General features: G+C 43.7%; 1 protein-coding gene and 1 pseudogene across 1 annotated transcript in view; both read left to right on the top strand.

The window, feature by feature from the left end:
* The window catches only part of ACTG2 (actin gamma 2, smooth muscle), a 24,155-nt gene extending 6,042 nt beyond the window's left edge, over window positions 1-18,113 (top strand). The window contains exons 2-9 of the mRNA XM_061431888.1: window positions 3,430-3,599; window positions 3,988-4,116; window positions 10,476-10,586; window positions 10,841-10,925; window positions 12,594-12,755; window positions 13,519-13,710; window positions 15,354-15,535; window positions 17,885-18,113. Coding sequence (XP_061287872.1) covers window positions 3,474-3,599; window positions 3,988-4,116; window positions 10,476-10,586; window positions 10,841-10,925; window positions 12,594-12,755; window positions 13,519-13,710; window positions 15,354-15,535; window positions 17,885-18,028 — 1,131 coding nt within the window. The 5' untranslated portion in view covers window positions 3,430-3,473 and the 3' untranslated portion in view covers window positions 18,029-18,113. The remainder of the gene's footprint in view (window positions 1-3,429; window positions 3,600-3,987; window positions 4,117-10,475; window positions 10,587-10,840; window positions 10,926-12,593; window positions 12,756-13,518; window positions 13,711-15,353; window positions 15,536-17,884) is intronic.
* Window positions 6,560-9,188, top strand: LOC133256813 (complex I assembly factor TMEM126B, mitochondrial-like; annotated as a pseudogene).

The raw sequence follows: 18,113 nt of genomic DNA, 5'->3' as shown, positions 1-18,113 counted from the left end.
ATTCAGACTCACCTTTACAATTTCATATTTATCCTGTTAAATTTAATCCTAGTGAATTTAACTTGTTTTTCTCTGCTTTTTGAGATCATCTTAGATTTTGATCCTTCCAGCCAACAGATGTGTTTTATCTGGACATATGATCAGCATGTACTCTACATTTTTGTCCAGTTCATATATAAAACATGAGAAAGGACCAGGAGTGGAGTTCTGAGGTATATCGTTGCCTCCAGGTTGACAGTGATCTATCAATGAACACCTTTCAGTGACAATAACTCAGATAGCTGTGAATATGCCTAATTGTTTTATTCTTCGGCCTACATGGCTTTATCAATAGTGATGTCACAGGAGAACTTGTCAGATGCCAAGATCAAATTAAGCTCAATTTCTCCCACGTTCTCCTTCATTTCCAGCCAGAGAGTCTTGGGAAAAAAAGGAGGCTATTTGTTGTTAGTAAACCCTAGTCAGTTATAAGAAATCACTTCTTCTTTAATAATGCTTTCTTTAATAGTGCCTTCTGGAAACCCACCTAATTTGGATACCAAGATTACCTGAGGTTTTAGACCACTGCCTTGTTTCCCTTTTTGAACACTGGAACTTTTGCCATCTCCATCTCCTGCCATCTCTCCATTTCTCCATGGTTCCAACATGGTAGGTTAGGGAACTTCTCTGCAATCCAGAAACTGTTCAAACCAAAGGCAGCATTGTTTTGAACAACTAGGTACTTTTTATTTAAATTTTTTAAAACCTTTTTATTTTATATTGGAGTATTGCCAATTAACAATGTTGTGATAGTTTCAGGTGGACAGCAAAAGGACTCAGCCATACATATACATGTATTCCTTCTTCCCTAAACTCCCCTCTGATCCAGGCTGCCACATAGCATTGAACAGAGTTCCCTGTGCTACGCAGTAGGATGTTGTTGGTTATCTATTTGCAGTCTAGCAGTGTACACATGTAGATCTCAAACTCCCTAACTATCTCTTCCCCATTGGCAACCATGGGCTCTGAGCAACCAGGCACTTCCCTTCAATCTCCATCACATCTCAGACCGTCTTATCTTCTCACCAGTGTTTGTTCTATGCCACTGAGACTGGTGGGCCAAAAAGACGAAAATGCAATGTTGATACAGAAGCCTGACAGGTGATGGGAGTCAGAGTAGTAAACAGGTTGGGGGAAGGGGGTTCCAGACCCTGCATCTAAAGGTCCAGAAGGGACAGGAGATGACACAGTTCGGAGGATGGAAAGAACCTCCACATAGCCTCAGTGAGAAGGCCAAGGAGGGGGTCCAGACAGGAGATGAGTCTGGGGACACAGGCAGGGGCCAGACCTTGCTGGACCTTGTGGGCTGAATGAGAAAGTTGGGACTTGCTCTCCATGGCCAAGGGCATCATGAGGGTCAGCAAGGACAAGCAGGGTTGGGTTCTAGACGTCCCGGTGGCCTCTCCCCGGGTGTACACCCTGCTTTGAACATAACAGGAAGGGCTTCCTTTTAGCCCGAAAATTGTGTGAACAAGCTTTTGCTCAGTCTCTAGGTAGTCTTTGGCATTCACAGGCCTAGGGCTCTCCCTCTTTCCTCTGGTCATGGTCTTTGCTGTCCTCCTCCCACATAAGGTCGTACGGGAGCTGGGGTCCCAGGTGTCTGCGGCAGCTCTCTTCTTCCCCTCCTGCTGCATGTTCTGAGTGAAGCTCGGTGAGCTCCGCAGCCACCTTCTCTTTCCACGCCTTGTGCCTCTCTTCTCTGGACCCCCATCCCCCTCAGCTGAGACTCTCTCCACCTTCCACCCGGGACTTGCTGGCCAGATAGTGATCTGCACACCATCTCTTAGACTGCTATTACTTCTCCTTTGTCACTCAAAAGAAAGAAAACCTGCAACATGTTAGAAAAATTAATTTCCTAGTCAGTTTGCAGCCATCCCAATTCAGGTATCAGCACTGGAGGCAGGACTTCTCTGTTTTTTTTTTCCATCTGAAGTGACAGGGGCAGTGACTCCCATCATGAATTCTCTTGCTTTCCTTGTCCTCCAGGGGCTTCTATCCTTAGGATTGTACATTTCACCTAGAACTGCTGCATCTTTTTTTCCTTGATGATATGTTATGACTGATTTTAATTATAGACTGTACATGGATACAGTCTCCTTGTTAAAAATTAAAACATTACGACACTTCTCCTCCCAGTCCCCTTCCCACCTCCAGGTAACTGCTATGATCAGCCTTAGTTTTTTTCCCCCAGAACTTTTTGCTATGTGTTCACATCCACAAAAAGAAAATTATAGAAAATGCGCAATATTTTTTGTGCTTTAGAAAAAACTCACAAATTTTTTATGCTGGGCCATCTATCCTGCAACTTGCTTTGTTCACTCAGCAGAATGGTTTAGAAACTTGTCCACATTAGTCCATGTCGATCTGCCTGTCCCTTCCCTTAACCTCAGTACAATATCCCACAAGGGACGTTTAGGCACTGCCAGATTGTACATTGATGTGTTTTTCGGATTAAAGAGTGCCAGTATTCCCAAAACATAGCCAACAGCTATGATAAAACTTCGAATCTTAACAATGAGATGGGTGAAAATGGTCTTACTTCATTTGCATTTCCTGATAACTAATGAGGCTGATCACCTTTTCAGGTAATTGTTGGGTATGTGCATTTCCTTTTTTGTCAATTATCTATTTCATAGTTGTTTTTTTTTTTCCTTTTGGGCTATTTACTTTTTTCTTATTGATTTATAAGAGTTCTGGTATATAGTAAATGATAATCCTTAATTATGTTTATTGCAAGTTTTTTCTATTTCTTTTCTAAACTTCAAGTCTGTAGAGAGTTTTTCCATTGGATTAACACTTTGTATCATTTCAGGCCTTTGAGAGGCAGGTGGATTTGTTTGTGAGGGCTGCCATAATAAAGTATCACAGACTGGCTTAGCAAGGGAAATTTTATTTTTTCACAGTTCTGGAGGTTAGCAGTCTGAGGGCAAGGTGTCAGCAGGGCTGGTTTCTCCTGAGGCCTCTCTCCTTTGCTTGTAGATGATTGTCTTCTTGCTATGTCTTTACATGGTCTTCCTCTGTGTGTCTCTGTTTCAATTTTCTCTTGTAAAGATACCCATTCTATTGAATTAGGCACATTTGGTACCAGTCATAATAGATCAATGACCTCATTTTACTCTTACTTATCTCTTTAAAGGCTTTATCCTCCAAAACTGATACATTCTGAGGCACTAGGGTTAGACTTCAACACAGAAATTGGGGGGTACACAGTTGAGCTCAAAACAGCAGGGTAGAGAGAGGGAAGAGGCCCAAATGCCAGAGTGCAGGGCCGGGTCCTTGCCTGTCCGTCTGGAAGTAGGCCCTAGTTGCCGACGGGGTCAGACCCCAAAGCCGAGAAGATCGTCTCCAGCATGATTTTGAGAAGTGGCGAACTACCTCTCTTCTCCCCAGTTCCCTAGCTGCTCCAGCCCCTGGTTCACTCGGCCACACTCACCATGTGTGAAGAAGAGACCACCGCGCTCGTGTGTGACAATGGCTCTGGCCTGTGCAAAGCTGGCTTCGCAGGAGATGACGCCCCCCGCGCCGTCTTTCCTTCCATTGTGGGTCGCCCTCGTCACCAGGTACGCTCATGTGGACCCAAGGCTTTGAGTTCCTGGGAAGAAGCACTGCATTGTGGCATCCACGGGGAGCCGTGTGTGTGTGTGTGTGTGTGTGTTTCAAGTAAAGTAAGAGGGAGAAGTGTATGGATGAGCCCTGTTCTCTCAGAAAATGACATTGTTTTAGGACAGAGAAGGGAGACACGCCCACGAGAAATCATCTGTCTTCTCTCCCATCATTTCCCCATTCATCAGCATCTGCCTCACCCCACTTCCTTCAGCCTGGTTTCCAGTGGGGAAAAAGGACATTCTTCTTGTCTTTATCCTTCTTCAGAGACTCTCCAATGCCTGAATCCCTCCAAGTGGAACCCTCAGCCAATTCTGTTCTCCTTCCTTCTCTTTTGCATTGCAGGGTGTGATGGTGGGAATGGGCCAGAAAGACAGCTATGTGGGGGATGAAGCTCAGAGCAAGCGCGGGATCCTTACTCTCAAATACCCCATTGAACACGGCATCATCACTAACTGGGATGACATGGAGAAGGTATTTGTGGACCCCTCCTGTAATGTGCTCATTTTAATATCATCAAGACCTTCTGCCCTGTCAACTCTTCCTCTATGATGTTTCTCACATCTTTCTTTCCTTCCTGTCCACCCCCCTGGGCATTCCCCAGCCTAAGTTGCCAACATCTCTCACTGGATGATTCCAGTGCCTTCCTGACTGATTTCTCTGTCTCCTGTCTCAATCGCCTAATTCATTCTCTGCACTGTTGCAAAGCTTGTCTTTCTAACAGACCAAACCATGTCACTTGCCTCCTGGGACTCTTCAGTAGCTCCTCACTGACCAGCAGTAGGTTCCTAACTCCGTGTCTGGCATCTGAGGACCTGGTCCAGCCTAAGTCCGAGTTTTATCCTTTCCTGCAGCTTTCATCCCAGCCCAGTGCTTGTCCTTCTTTAAAATGCATGGTCCCCTCCAAAAAGGTGAATAACTTCTCCTCTTTATGTTCCCTGTCCTGCCTCAGATAGGTACATTGATGCTATACTATTATGATGCTTCTCTAGTGAAAAATTAAGTAAGAATTGCTACTGGTTTCTAGAAGCTTTTTTTCATGTCAGAAAATGGAAGAAGGACTTCCCTGGTGGTCCAGTGGTTAGGACTCCACGCTTCCACCACAGGGGACGGGGGTTCCGTCCCTGGTCTGGGAACTAAGATCCTGCCTGCCGTGTGGTGTGGCCAAAACAAAAAAACAAACAAAAAAATCAAACTTTCACTAGATACCTAGGAAATACTAATATCAGGAACAAAACCACCTGTGAATGATAAATGAAAATAAAATATCCAGAAAAGGAAGATATGGGGGTAGTTTTTAAATAGTAGTTTGTGTTCAACAAAATCATGTGCAAAATGCTAATAGAACCTTTCTAATATTCTTTTTTAATTGAAGTATAGTTGGTGTACAATATTTCTAATATTCTTTTGATAAATCCCACTGACAGTTGTCTGAGAATTCTTGTTTCTGCAATGACTGTCTCTTGAAATGTAACAGAGGGCTTATTGAGCAGCTGCAGTCTTGCAGCTGGGAATAAAGAAAGCTGATTTGAAATCTGTGCTTCACATACACTTTTCTCTAAACCTTAAATTCAGTCACTCTGAATGAGAGATAAACAGATAACAAATGCAATTGCTTTTTGCTCCACTCTGTGAGGCGGTTAAAAGCACAGACACTGGTACCAGAAGCAGGGAGATTTGGGAGCAAAAACTTCCTCTAAACCTCAGCTTCCTTACTTGTGGAAATAAAAATACTTTCTTCACTAGGTTGCGCTGAAGGTTGAATTAGGCAAATAGTATAATCCCAAAGCATGGAGCATACTTAATGCTCAATACATGGTACATATTACTTGTATATGTCCAATGATATCTAATTTAAAAAACAATAGACAAAATTTTTATTCACAATAGTAATATGGACTCTTTAAAGAAACTCCTAAAAGTACATCACATACTTTAAAAGAAAAATTCAATAGGATAAAGCTGTCAAATTTTTTCAAGTTGATTTATAGGCTCATTAAAAGTAAAGTGAAAGTCGCTCAGTTATGTCTGACTCTTTGTAACCCCATGGAGTGTACAGTCCATGGAATTCTCCAGGCCAGAATACTGGAGTGGGTAGCCTTTCCCTTCTCCAGGGGATCTTCCCAACCCAAGGATCGAACCCAGGTCTCCAGCATTGCAGGTGGATTCTTTACCAGCTGAGCCACCAGGGAAGCCCAAGAATACTGGAGTGGGTAGCCTATCCCTTCTCCAGTGGATCTTCCCGACCCAGAAATTGAACTGGGGTCTCCGGCATTGCAGGTGGATTCTTTACCAACTGAGCTATCAGGGAAGCCCTCATTGCCATTCTAATAAAAATCTCACAATTGTATATATTTAAGGTATACAACTTGATAATTTGATAATGTATATACATTATTTATCAGTCACCATATTCAAGCTAATAACATATCTACTACCTCACAGTTTGTTTTTTTTCCTTGTAGTGAGAACACTTAATATTTATCCTCTTAGCAAATTTTAAGGACAGTATTGTTACCTCTAGTCACCATGCTAATATATTCTGTTAGATCTCCAGGTTTACTCATTCCGCATACCTGACACTCTGTGCGCCTTGACCAAGAGCACCTCCCTTTCCCCTCCCCCCAGCTCCTGGTAACTCCATTTTTACTCTCTACTTCCTTGAGTTTGACTAAAAATAACACAAGCTTTAATTATGCAAGATAATCATAAAGTTTGGAGAAATAAATAAAATAAAATTTATGAGACTATTATGAATAAGGAAAACTGACAGAAGACTTGCTATATCTGAATATTAAGATATACAGTTATACAAATTAAAACAATCTGATGCCAGTACAAAGGTAAAAAAGAAATAGTAAATGTAACTTCCAAGACCAGAGGGGAAAAAAGGATTACTCAGTGAATTATTCTGTGACAACTGATTCATTATTTGGGGGGGCAGGGAATCTGTTTATGGCCCTTACCTCATACAATTTCATTAAAACACATCAGTTGAACACAAAAGTTAAATGTAAAAAAATTAATGAGAAAAATACAATATAGTAAGTATGAGTATCAAATTTCTGGTGAAATAAGTCATAGAAAGAATAACAAATGTGATTTCTTAAAAATCATAATTTCTAGTATGTGAAAAATAAAACCAAATTTAGAAGGCAAACAACAGATTGCAAAGAAATTTCACAACTAGTGTAATAGAGGATTAATATAAACAACTAATATAAATTGATAATTAAAAACACAAAGTCTCCACCAGACAAATAATCAAGGGGCATGACCAGGGAGTTGGCCAAATAGAAATGATTAAAAGTTGAAAATCTGAAAATTATTTGAAAAATTATTTAAAGTTTTATTTAAAAATTTAGAGTAAAACAGCTAGGTGTTATTTTTATCTGTCAAATTATTTCATATTTTAAGAGTGAGAACATTGAATGCAGATAAGGGTGAAATAGGCAATTTCTTATTCTGAAGTAAAGACAAAATTAGCCTCTTTGTGAGTAATAGAAATCAAAGCATTTTCCAGCAGTCACCAAGATGGCAGCACCCAGGCATGAGGCTGGAGCTGACCCGAGGGCTTCAGGTGTGGTGCTGGTGGGAGCTGGGGAAGCATGCAAGGACCTCAAGATACCAACACATACACATGGTCAGTCCAGTTCTTTAGGAGATGCAAAACTCAGAACACCAATGGTCACTGAAATCACAGAAAAAAATTTGAATACTTTAGAAAAGAAAAGACTTTTCTATATATGGAACAGTGACCTTTGGAACAACAGTTGCTTTCCCTGGAATATTGGGAAACCTCATTTTCAGGCATTGCTTCAAGGTTAAACATGATGCTTTGAAGACATATGCATCATTGACTCTACTTCCATTTTTGTCCACTACAGTTTCCTACAGGCTTCTTATAACAGATGCTTTGTATTTAGGTAATACAAGCCAGGAAAACTGTGTTCTGAGAAGTTCACTGATTGGCATGGCATGTGGTGCTTTATACCCCACTGCTTTGGCTTTTTATAAAAATGGATGTCTGGCAGTCAAGTATACTGTTCCATTGCCACCAAAAGGAAGGGTTTTATTTTACTGGCTGCTGCCTTGTCAAACAGAGATAAAAGCAATGGTGATTCCTCTCATTTTCCAGACAGTCTTTGGGATAGTTCATGGTTTTCAGCATTATGCAATATTTGAAAGTACATTTGAGAAAACTGTGTGTGAAGATTAACCAAAGAATGAATGGATACTGAATCAGCTGAATGAACTTTTTTTATGATAAAAACTCAGGCACTGCTGAAAGAGTTGAAAGTAATTCTAGATGGACAATTTGTTGTTGTTGCTGCAGAATGCTTGCTTTGCGGTGCTGTGCTGGTCTCTGCCATACAGCAGTATGCATTAGTCACAGTTGTATGTGCAGCCCCTCTTAGAACTTTTCTTTTTTGGAAAACATCCTGAATAGAAAAAAGAAAATGTAATAGGTACAAAGATAGTTTTCACACAATTATACAAAAAATCAAGCTACCCTGAATAGCAATGTGATTAAATATATGATGGTGATGAGATATGATCAACTGTCATATAAGCATTAAAACAGTTTTTAATTCAATTTATTAAAAATAAATATTTACTATGAAAAAGAAAATTATTTACTTATATTAAGTGAAAAGTGATAGGAAACAAAATTGAACACAGAAATGTAAGAAATAAATGAAAGCATATGAAGTGAATAAATGATAATAGTAATAAATTTGAAAATACATAAAGATGAAAGATTAGGGAGAGAAAAAAGCCAAAGTGTTAACTGTTTATTAGTAAGTGATGGAAATATGGGAAATTTGTATTCTTCTTAAAGAAATTTTCCTAATTTAAAAATTGTCAACATCTTTAACTTTTAAAGTACTTCATAACTTAAACTTCAAAGTACTTTATAAAAGCTTTTGAAAATGAAATAAAATGAAGTGCAGATGGTTGGACCCAACATCCAAAAAGATTCTGATTTATGGGCCTGGGATACAGCCTGGGAAGCGGTACCTATAGCAATTATCCCCGCAACTGAGGCCACATTTGGGGAAACACTGACATCACCTTATTAAGCCTAACTGCGGTCTCTTCTGTCTCCTGTGACACCCCCACAGCCTTCGGCCTCTGCCTGCGCCATTTGCTCTGCCTCGGGTGCCCTTCTCAGTCTTTGGAGACCGTCCTTTGCCTTCAGGGCTCTCTCAGATCTCCTAGAAAATGAACTTCTCCTGCCTCTTCCTTCACTTGAATATGAATGTGTCTTTGCATTTTGTCTTTTTGACTGCTTTTCTCCGCTCTAGACTTGGAAACTAAGGTTACATTTAGCACCATCCTAGCTGCCGTCTCTGGGGTCACAAAGAGTCGGACAGGACTGAGCAACTTAGTAGCAGCAGCAGCACAAAACCGGAGGCCCATAAACATACCGGTGCAATGGACACAAGGGCTCTGTGCCCCACCTCTGGGGAAATCAAGGCCCTGTGTCCCTACCACTCTTTGCTGAATCCCTTTGAAATAAAGGCTCTTGTTTGCTGTCTGGATCACTCAGAGGGAACCGGACACAGTGGGAAGAAGTAACTTCCTCTAAAACTACCATGCAATGTTTTCAGAATCTAATATTGTGCCCTGTAACTATTAAATATTCAATATGTAGAAGTAAACTACCAGGGTTCCCCGGTGGCTCAGACAGTAAAGAATCCGCTTGCGGTGCAGGAGACCTCGGCTCAATCCCTGGTTTGGGAAGATTCCCTGGAGAAGGGCATGGCAACCCACTCCAGTGTTCTTGCCTGGAGAATCCCATGGACAGAGGAGCCTGGCGGGCTACAGTCCATGGGGTCACAAAGAGTCGGACACAACTGAGTGACTAAGCACAGCACACATACAGAAGTAAAAAAAAGAACTAGCTTCATCTAAAGCAGTGATTCTCAGCCAGGATAATTTTGCCTCCCAGGGGCATCTGGCAACTTCTGGAGACATTTGTGCTCCTCACAACTGGAGAGGTGCTACTGGCCTCCAGAGCGTGGAAGCCAAGGATGCTGCTAAACACCCCGTAATGCACAGGTCAGCCCCCACGATGAAGAATTATTGACCTAAAATGTCAAAGCGCTGAGGCTGAGAAACCCTGCTCTGAAGAACAGCCTGGTCAGTAATAGACAGTGACAGTCCATGCATATCTGTCAGGCTTCAACAGGAGACAGTATACACTCAGCTGGGGTTCTGAATTAATTTAAGGAAGGACTACTTACAGAGGTGTGAGCAGGTTAGGGAACCAGAAAGAGAGGCAGAGACACCTGAGTACCAGCAGCAGGGAAAGCTCTTAGAGCTGGAAGGCTGAAGGGCAAGGGTGGCGAGGCTAGAGGTCAGTGAGAGCTAGAGCCTGAAGAGGGGCCACACAGCAGGAGCCCTGCTCAGGGAGACCTCAGCTTGGCCAGGAGGGCACCCTGCCCTCCTCCCGCCTCACACTCTGCAACCCCTTGCTGGTGTCTTCGATCAGCCAAACACAGCCAGAAGCCAGAGAGCTGCAATGCGCCTGGTCCCTTGGGGTGCAGGGAAGACGAGGGAGCGGAGTGAAAAGGAGCCGTGGTCAGATGGAAATAATCAACACACTGAGTATGTTGGCCCTAGGTCTGAGTCCTGTCTGGGGCCCTGATGAGAAGGAATATACCCTTGAAAGAGTGATCAGAAATTCCCAGTGCTGACGGGCCTCCTCTCCAGATCCAGTCTATTCTGAGACCATCAAGCCATCCTCCCCCAGTACGGACATGCCAGTTGGAATTACCCCGCCCACTGAGAGTCTGCTGGACTCATCTGACTTTTCTCCCAACCAGATCTGGCACCACTCCTTCTACAATGAGCTGCGGGTAGCCCCTGAGGAACACCCCACCCTGCTCACAGAGGCCCCTCTGAATCCCAAGGCCAACAGGGAGAAGATGACCCAGGTAAGAGGCCAGGAAGACCTGCGTACCAGCGCAGGAACACACATGGATGCTTGGCCAGATTCTTTTTCCCAACCATGCATCAATGCAAAAGAGTAGTTTTGAGGACCTGCTATGCCTGCAGTCCACGCCAGAACCCATGGGAGGTTGGAACGGGGTTAACAGGCACAGGTCCCCCCCTTAATAAAATTACCAACCATTCTGTGGGCCAAGAGAGCTGTGATTTCTAAGTCTTCCATTCTGCGTTGTTCTTTCAGATCATGTTTGAAACCTTCAACGTCCCCGCCATGTACGTCGCCATTCAAGCTGTGCTCTCCCTCTATGCTTCTGGCCGCACAACGGGTAAGTAGCCCTGGAATCTGTTCCCTTTTTGACTTGAGGGGAAGAAAGGGAAAACTGGGCTCCTGGAGAGATTCCTGTTCAGAAGAATCAAAGGGACAGCCAAAGCCCAACGAAAACCTGGGTGAGGGATAACAGAGGGAAGCCCAGGTAGAATGTAGGTGCAAGCCCCCCCGTATAGCTGAAGAGAATCTACACGAGCAAATCATGACCGCAAGGGCCATTTCCATCACAGGAGTTAGTTCGGGGAGCTTGTGCACACTTTCCAACAGTACTGGAATGTTTCTGCTCACGAAGCAGCAATGGCAGAATCTGTGATGGTGGCTGTATAAGTATGAGGTGGCCTTGGCATAGAAAACTCAGGGAAAACAGAGGGAACTTCAAAATGAAGTGATTTTTAATAAGGGCTTGACAGCTTCCAGAAACATCTTTCAAACATTCATTCATGTATTCATTGATTTGTCCATTTATTCATCCATTCAAATATTCTCCAATACTTCATACCCTGTGCCAAACGCTGCAGGCCATGGGCACACACTGGGAAACAAGACAGATGAGCCAGTTTGCAGCTAACACAGTCTAGTGGAGGAGAGAAGAAATTAAAGGATAATTTCACTGCATGTGATGAGGACAGTGAAGGGGGAATGCAGGTACACATGGTTTTGAATCCTGCGCCTTGCGCTTGGTTTTATGCCGTGGACGTGATGTTCACACGCCACATGGTAGTCATTGTGTGTGAGGCTTCCACGATTGGTTGACTGATTTTGCCATTTCTCTAATGCAGAACCTTTAGGTTTGCCTCCAATTTTTGCTTATTATAAGTTATGCTGTGACCAACATCCTTGTATAAGAGTAAGCTACTGATCTCTGGATATTTATTTTGGATCTGCCCTTTACTGAGACATCTTATTAACGCTAATGGTTTCTCACTTAGTCCTCTTAGGTCTTTTAAGTATGGGCTACAGTCCATGGGATCTCAAAGAGTCAGACACAACTGAGCGATTAACATACACACCACTTTATCTGCAAATAATGATGATCCTCTTTCCTTTTGATAATAATACCTCTTATTTCTATTTCTCGTCATATTGCATTGGCTAGAACATCAAGGACAATATTAAATAATAATAATATAGTAACAATATTGTAATGTTTCCCCATCCATTATATGGCTGTTGGATCAAGAGGGATTTCTTATCATGCTGAGAAAACTTATATCCTTTCATAGTTTACTAAAAGTTTCATCAGTAGAGAATGTTCATTTTTTTCAAGCTGGTTTTTATAGTCCTTTGAGTGCTAACATTCTAATTGCATGAGCGTATATGTTAGTTTGATGTCTGAAGGATATGCAAATTATTCACTCTAACTTAAGGAATGCGCACCCTAGATGCCAGTTGACAAGTATGCATTTTTGTGAAAGTGTTTCAAGGGATATAAGAAGAGGAGACGTTTCATTTGCCTTCCAGAAGCCTACAGTTTCATTTGGGAAAATACACTGACATACACAAAATTGACGTACACAAAAAATATGATTGATAATTCTCACAGTGGGTGAATTTTCCAGCTGCTAAAGAAACATATGGTCGTTGAAGATCATTTGGTGACAGGTCCCAGAAAGAAACAGATGAAAAAAATACAGGGTTTCATAGGCCTTATCTCCTCCGTCCTTAGGCATCGTCCTGGATTCAGGGGATGGTGTCACCCACAATGTTCCTATCTACGAGGGCTATGCACTGCCTCATGCCATCATGCGCCTTGACCTGGCTGGCCGCGACCTCACGGACTACCTCATGAAGATCCTCACAGAGAGAGGCTATTCCTTTGTGACCACAGGTACCCATCCTCTTTCTGGACTTGACTTGGGCTCAGAACCAAATCTGATCTAGGACCAGAAACTCTCATGAGTAATGAGAAGTCAGTGGCCCTGCGTGCTCAAACTCTCTTAGGGTAGATAGGGAGGCCATGAGCTGGGGTTGGGGCCCTGGACCAGACCAGATAGTCAGGGGAGCCTTTTTCAAGGGACAAGTTTCCCAACCAAGACACCCTGGGGAGGGGTACGAGGCTTAGACCTACTTATTCTAAGAAATGCTTGTCTTCACCCTCCGTTAACTGTGCTTTCACAGCACACCCTCCCTCCCCAGGGTCCTGCTACCTCTGTCCACGTCCACAGGATCAGAGCTAGTTTTTATGGGGCTGGATGGTGGCAAGACTGGTGGTGCATTTCATTACCTCGAAGTGTTTATGGTTTGAGGACAAATGGAATAACTAAGGTCTGAATTTCTAAGGGGAAGTGGTCCCCAAGGCAGGAAGAATTTATAGGTAGGGGTTTTCCTAGATTCTGTACAATCCCAGCATATAAGCCTCCATCTAGATGGGAGATGTGTGCTGCAAGGCCCTCAGGAAGGCCTGCAGCTTTGTCAAGACAGAGTGATAAGAGCTAGATGAAAAGTACATGCAAAGTTTTGCTTGAGAATCAAGCAAATCTTGATACTGAATCCAAAGGAGAAAGAAGAAGGAAGTTTTCATGGAGACCAAAATGGGACAACCAAACTAGCAGAGCCGAGTATCTACTCTCTCTCATTTCTACTCTTTCTAGCCGAGCGAGAAATTGTGCGAGACATCAAGGAAAAGCTGTGCTACGTGGCCCTGGACTTCGAGAATGAGATGGCCACGGCAGCCTCCTCTTCCTCCCTGGAGAAGAGCTACGAGCTGCCAGATGGGCAGGTCATCACCATTGGCAATGAGCGCTTCCGCTGCCCAGAGACCCTCTTCCAGCCCTCGTTCATTGGTGAGGCTCTGCCTTAGTTCCGGCCAATCACACACACTGTTTATTGTTTATACTTACCCAAAATTTTCCAGAAAGGGCTGAAAATACATGAACAATACAACTAGATAAAATCTAATTTTAAATAAAAGGATAAGGAAACCAAAATAAAGGAAAAATGGGATGGGAAGGTAACATGAAACTAAGAATGAGGTTAAAACACAAAACTCTTCTTGAATTCTCACCATTTAGATCACGGGGTCTGAAATCTATAGGAGTAGACAGAGTGGGTTTGGGGGTCAGACCTGGTTTTAAGTCTTGATTCTGGTCCTTCAAGTGCTATACCTTGGGCATGTTACCTTCTTCAAATCTCAGTTTTTTTATCTACAAAGTAGAAATCATGATAGTACCTACTAGATAGGGGTTAAATAAGATAATGTTTAATACAAGGATAACTATCATCTTGAGAAGTATATAAGAGGAAGGCCTGTTAGCAAATGTTGGCATACAATGTAGTGGTAAATAGCAAACCAGATAAAGTGCTATAGGCCTAAGAAATCAGGCAAGGCTTCTCATCAAGCTGAATCTTTGAACAGAACCTTGAAGAATGAGCATCACCTTACGGTATCTGGGGATGGAAGGAGTGCAAAGTGGGGAATGGTATGCAAGGCAGAGGGAAAGCTTGTGAAAATTATGGAATACGTGCACGTCATATTCTATTTGGGACATCACAGGTGAAGTGCGTGTGTGTGTGTGTGTGTGTATGTGCACGTGTGCACGCATTCACACACGGGAAATTGAAGAGAGCTGCTGGGTCACACAAAGAGCGTGGGTGTTAATCATATCAGCAATTTCAAATCCCCTGGAAGTCTTTAAGCAGCAGAGTACAGAAGTCCGAATTTCACTTGAGGAAGATTCCTCTGTCTACAGTGTGGAATAATACCACATGGAAAAAGACTGGAGGTGGGGAAACTCGGGTATGTGGGCATGAGCTGTTTTGGCAGGCAGGGCCTTTTACTGTGGAAGATCTCGGTTGCAGACAAAGGTGGCTAGATGTCAACTAGTAGGCAAACACGATGTGATTAGAGTGGGATATTTTTTGGCTATAACTGACTATAACATGGAAGAACCTTGAAAACATTATGCTAAGTGAAGTGAGCCAGACATGAAAGAATATTGTATGGTTTCATTTATATGAAATGTCCAGAATAGGCACATCTATAGAGATTGAAAATAGATTAGTGATTGCCTAAGGCTGGGAAAGGGGAGAAGGGGAAAATGGAGAGTGTCTGCCAATGGGTATAGAGTTTATTTGGGGGCTGCTAAACATGTTCCAAAATTAGACTGTGGTGGTGGTTGTACAACTCTTTAAACTATACACTTTAAAGGGGTGAGTATCATGGTACATGAATTATATCTCAATAAAGTTGTAAAAAAAGTGATACAACGGAAGCGTCCCTCTAGAAATATTCATCAGGCAGCAGCGTGAACGATCACTCAGAATAGGGGAAACTCAAGGCAGGGCAGTGACCAGTTAGAGGGTCTGATCTTACAGTCCAGTAGGGAGGTGACAGGCAAATCAGGGTAGCTGTCCCGATAGAAGGGTCACCTGAGGAGCTGTAGGTGTGGGGTGGTGGGTCCTGACCAGATACTGTGGTCTCTCCTAGGCATGGAGTCAGCTGGAATTCATGAAACAACCTACAATTCCATCATGAAGTGTGACATTGACATCCGCAAGGATTTATACGCCAACAATGTCCTCTCCGGGGGTACCACCATGTACCCTGGCATTGCCGACAGAATGCAGAAGGAGATCACAGCCCTGGCCCCCAGTACCATGAAGATCAAGGTGGGTGCTACCCTGGCTCCCCTCATCCTATTCTTTGTACAAAGACCTGTGTACTTGGGTACACAGGTCCAAGTCAGGCTGCCAGGCCTACAGCTTGGTGGTCACCTTTATCCTGGCCTGAGGCAGATTTCATCTTGTGGGGGGAGTATGTTCCTGGGACCCTGAACGGGATACACATTTATTCTGGGCTCTTAAGCACAATCTCATGGACACTGTATGAGAAGGAGGTAAAATGAATTTGGAATGGAGAGAATGTTGAAGAGGTTGAAAAGGAAATGAGGAGTTTAAAGAGGGAAAGAAAAGGAAGAGGCAGCACCTCACCATCTTTAAACTTTAAAAAGGACCTGGGAAACCTTTTTAAGGTGAAAGTTCCAGAGAGAGAATGTTGGCTGTAGGACAGGCTACAGGGACATGCCTCGATTCCTGGATAACCTCTGACCTGTGTCCCATCTCGGCCGCAGCCCTCCCACACTGCTTCGCACCTCATAGGCCTCCTCAGCACAGGATCCCACCTGTCTTACCACCCCTCCCCAGCCTCTGGTCCCCAAGCAACCAGACAGACCTTTTCAGGATTTCTAGGAACTGTTTTGCTAGAGGGGTTAGAAAAAGGTAGGCGCCAAATAGCGATAACAAATAGGTTGAAAGTTAGAGTCTCATGATAAAGTTGGCCTCTGAGCTGAGGAAGTGTGTTCTATATGTTAGTATTCTAAGAACCTTTTTCACAAAGGCCTCCCTGCCCAGGGAAGCAGAATGGGCCATCAGAAAACAGATGAGCACCTCCAAGCTCTTCTCACCTGGAACCACTGAAGCAGTCATGTTTATTGAGGCCTGCCGTATGGTGGGCACTGTGCCAGGCCTTGGGCAGTGGTTTTTTTTACTAAGACCATGTGTCAGGATACCAGACCTAGCCTCACCCCCAGATTCCTGTTCAACAGGTATGGGGTACCGCCATCACCTACACTGACAAACGGACACCAGTGATTTGATGCATATCCCAATTTATGAGCCAATGCCCTGAGTTTAATAACATGGCCAGCTGTTCAGGAGTTTAAGATCTGCTCATTAGACATGCACAATGGGAGAACACCTTAAATAAGACCAGAGGAAGGGAAAGGGCACTGCAGGCAGGGGGAAGAGAGTGAGTAAAGGTGCCCAAGGGTGTGTGCATGTACAAACTCCCCAGCCAAATTGGACAGCAAGATGTGTGGGGGAGATGAGGCCAGCTCCAGAATATGGAAGAATAGAGTAGGGTGGAAATGGGGCTGAGATTTAGGGCCTCCAGCCCAAGACAGCCCAGAGTTTTCTCACTAGAGCTGCCCAGCAATAAAATCCTTTACCTTCTTAGTGGCTGCGCCCGTCCTTGAGGTGTATGTCAAAGGAGCCCCGGTGTGACTTTTGTCTGCGTGAAAAAGATAACTTCTAAAGACCCTACTTATTCTGTAATTCCTTGATCTGCAATTTAGGAAATATGTAGGGATATCCTTAGGAGACCAAAAAAAAAAATCTGTTTCACATCTGGCTTGTTCTAGCATTGGATTCTTAGTCCTTTCAGAAACAGGAGTTAGTTGAAGAGTCATAGTCCTTTTGAGTCCACTTTTAGATGAAGTTCAAAGTTGTCTGACATGGCAACGAAGTTCTAAAGGCCAAGCTCAGGAATCCCAGTGGCATGTATGAATTTGAGAACTTCTCAGATACAAGAGACTATTGAGTAGACTGGCTTATACTCCGGAAAGGAGGAATCCCAGCCCAAGCTGCCCATGCATCCAGGCAAGAAAAGAACAGCACTGCCCTTATAGATGTTTGTATTGGCTAGCTATTGCTGGGTAACAGCAACTGTGAAATGTCAGGTCACATAACAATAAGCATTTATTGTTCATGCATCTGCAGGTCAGCTGGGAGTCAGTTGTTTTGGGTCAAGTTTGGCTTGGCAGTTCTCAGGTCTAGCCAACTCAGGTCAGGGGCGCATCTCTTACTGTGGGGCTCAGGCTAAAGGGCCAGTAGCTCTTTAAGGGAAGTTCTTCTCATGAAGATGACAGAGACACAAGAGACTGTGCCACTTGCATGACTGAAGCACATTTCTAGCCACTTTGTCAAGTCTGCTGATATCCTATTGGCCAAAGCAGACAGGGCCCAGCCCATTCTTCTCATGGAGGGGCAGGGGAATGAAGTGGGAGGCAGGGTGACAATCTGAGCAATAGTCTGATCCACCACAAGGCTTCTCCTAGTTCCTTTCTGACCACAGGAGCTGTCCTTTCCCAGGGCAGTCTGGCAGTATGATGAGATGATTCCTGGACCACCTTCCCTATACCTTGGCAACTGACCATGATTCCCCACATTTGCTCTTTGCAGATTATTGCTCCCCCAGAGCGGAAGTACTCAGTCTGGATCGGAGGCTCCATCCTGGCCTCTCTCTCCACCTTCCAGCAGATGTGGATCAGCAAGCCAGAGTATGATGAGGCGGGGCCCTCCATTGTCCACAGAAAGTGCTTCTAAAGTCAGAACAGATTCTCTGGGGACCTCCTTGAGCGTGCTCTGTTAACAATCATGAATCATGAAACATTAAAACCTACAAGCCTGC

Source organism: Bos javanicus, chromosome 11, assembly GCF_032452875.1.
Source record: "Bos javanicus breed banteng chromosome 11, ARS-OSU_banteng_1.0, whole genome shotgun sequence".
NCBI classification, from domain to species: domain Eukaryota; kingdom Metazoa; phylum Chordata; class Mammalia; order Artiodactyla; family Bovidae; genus Bos; species Bos javanicus.
This window is presented reverse-complemented; position numbering and strand designations above follow the sequence as displayed.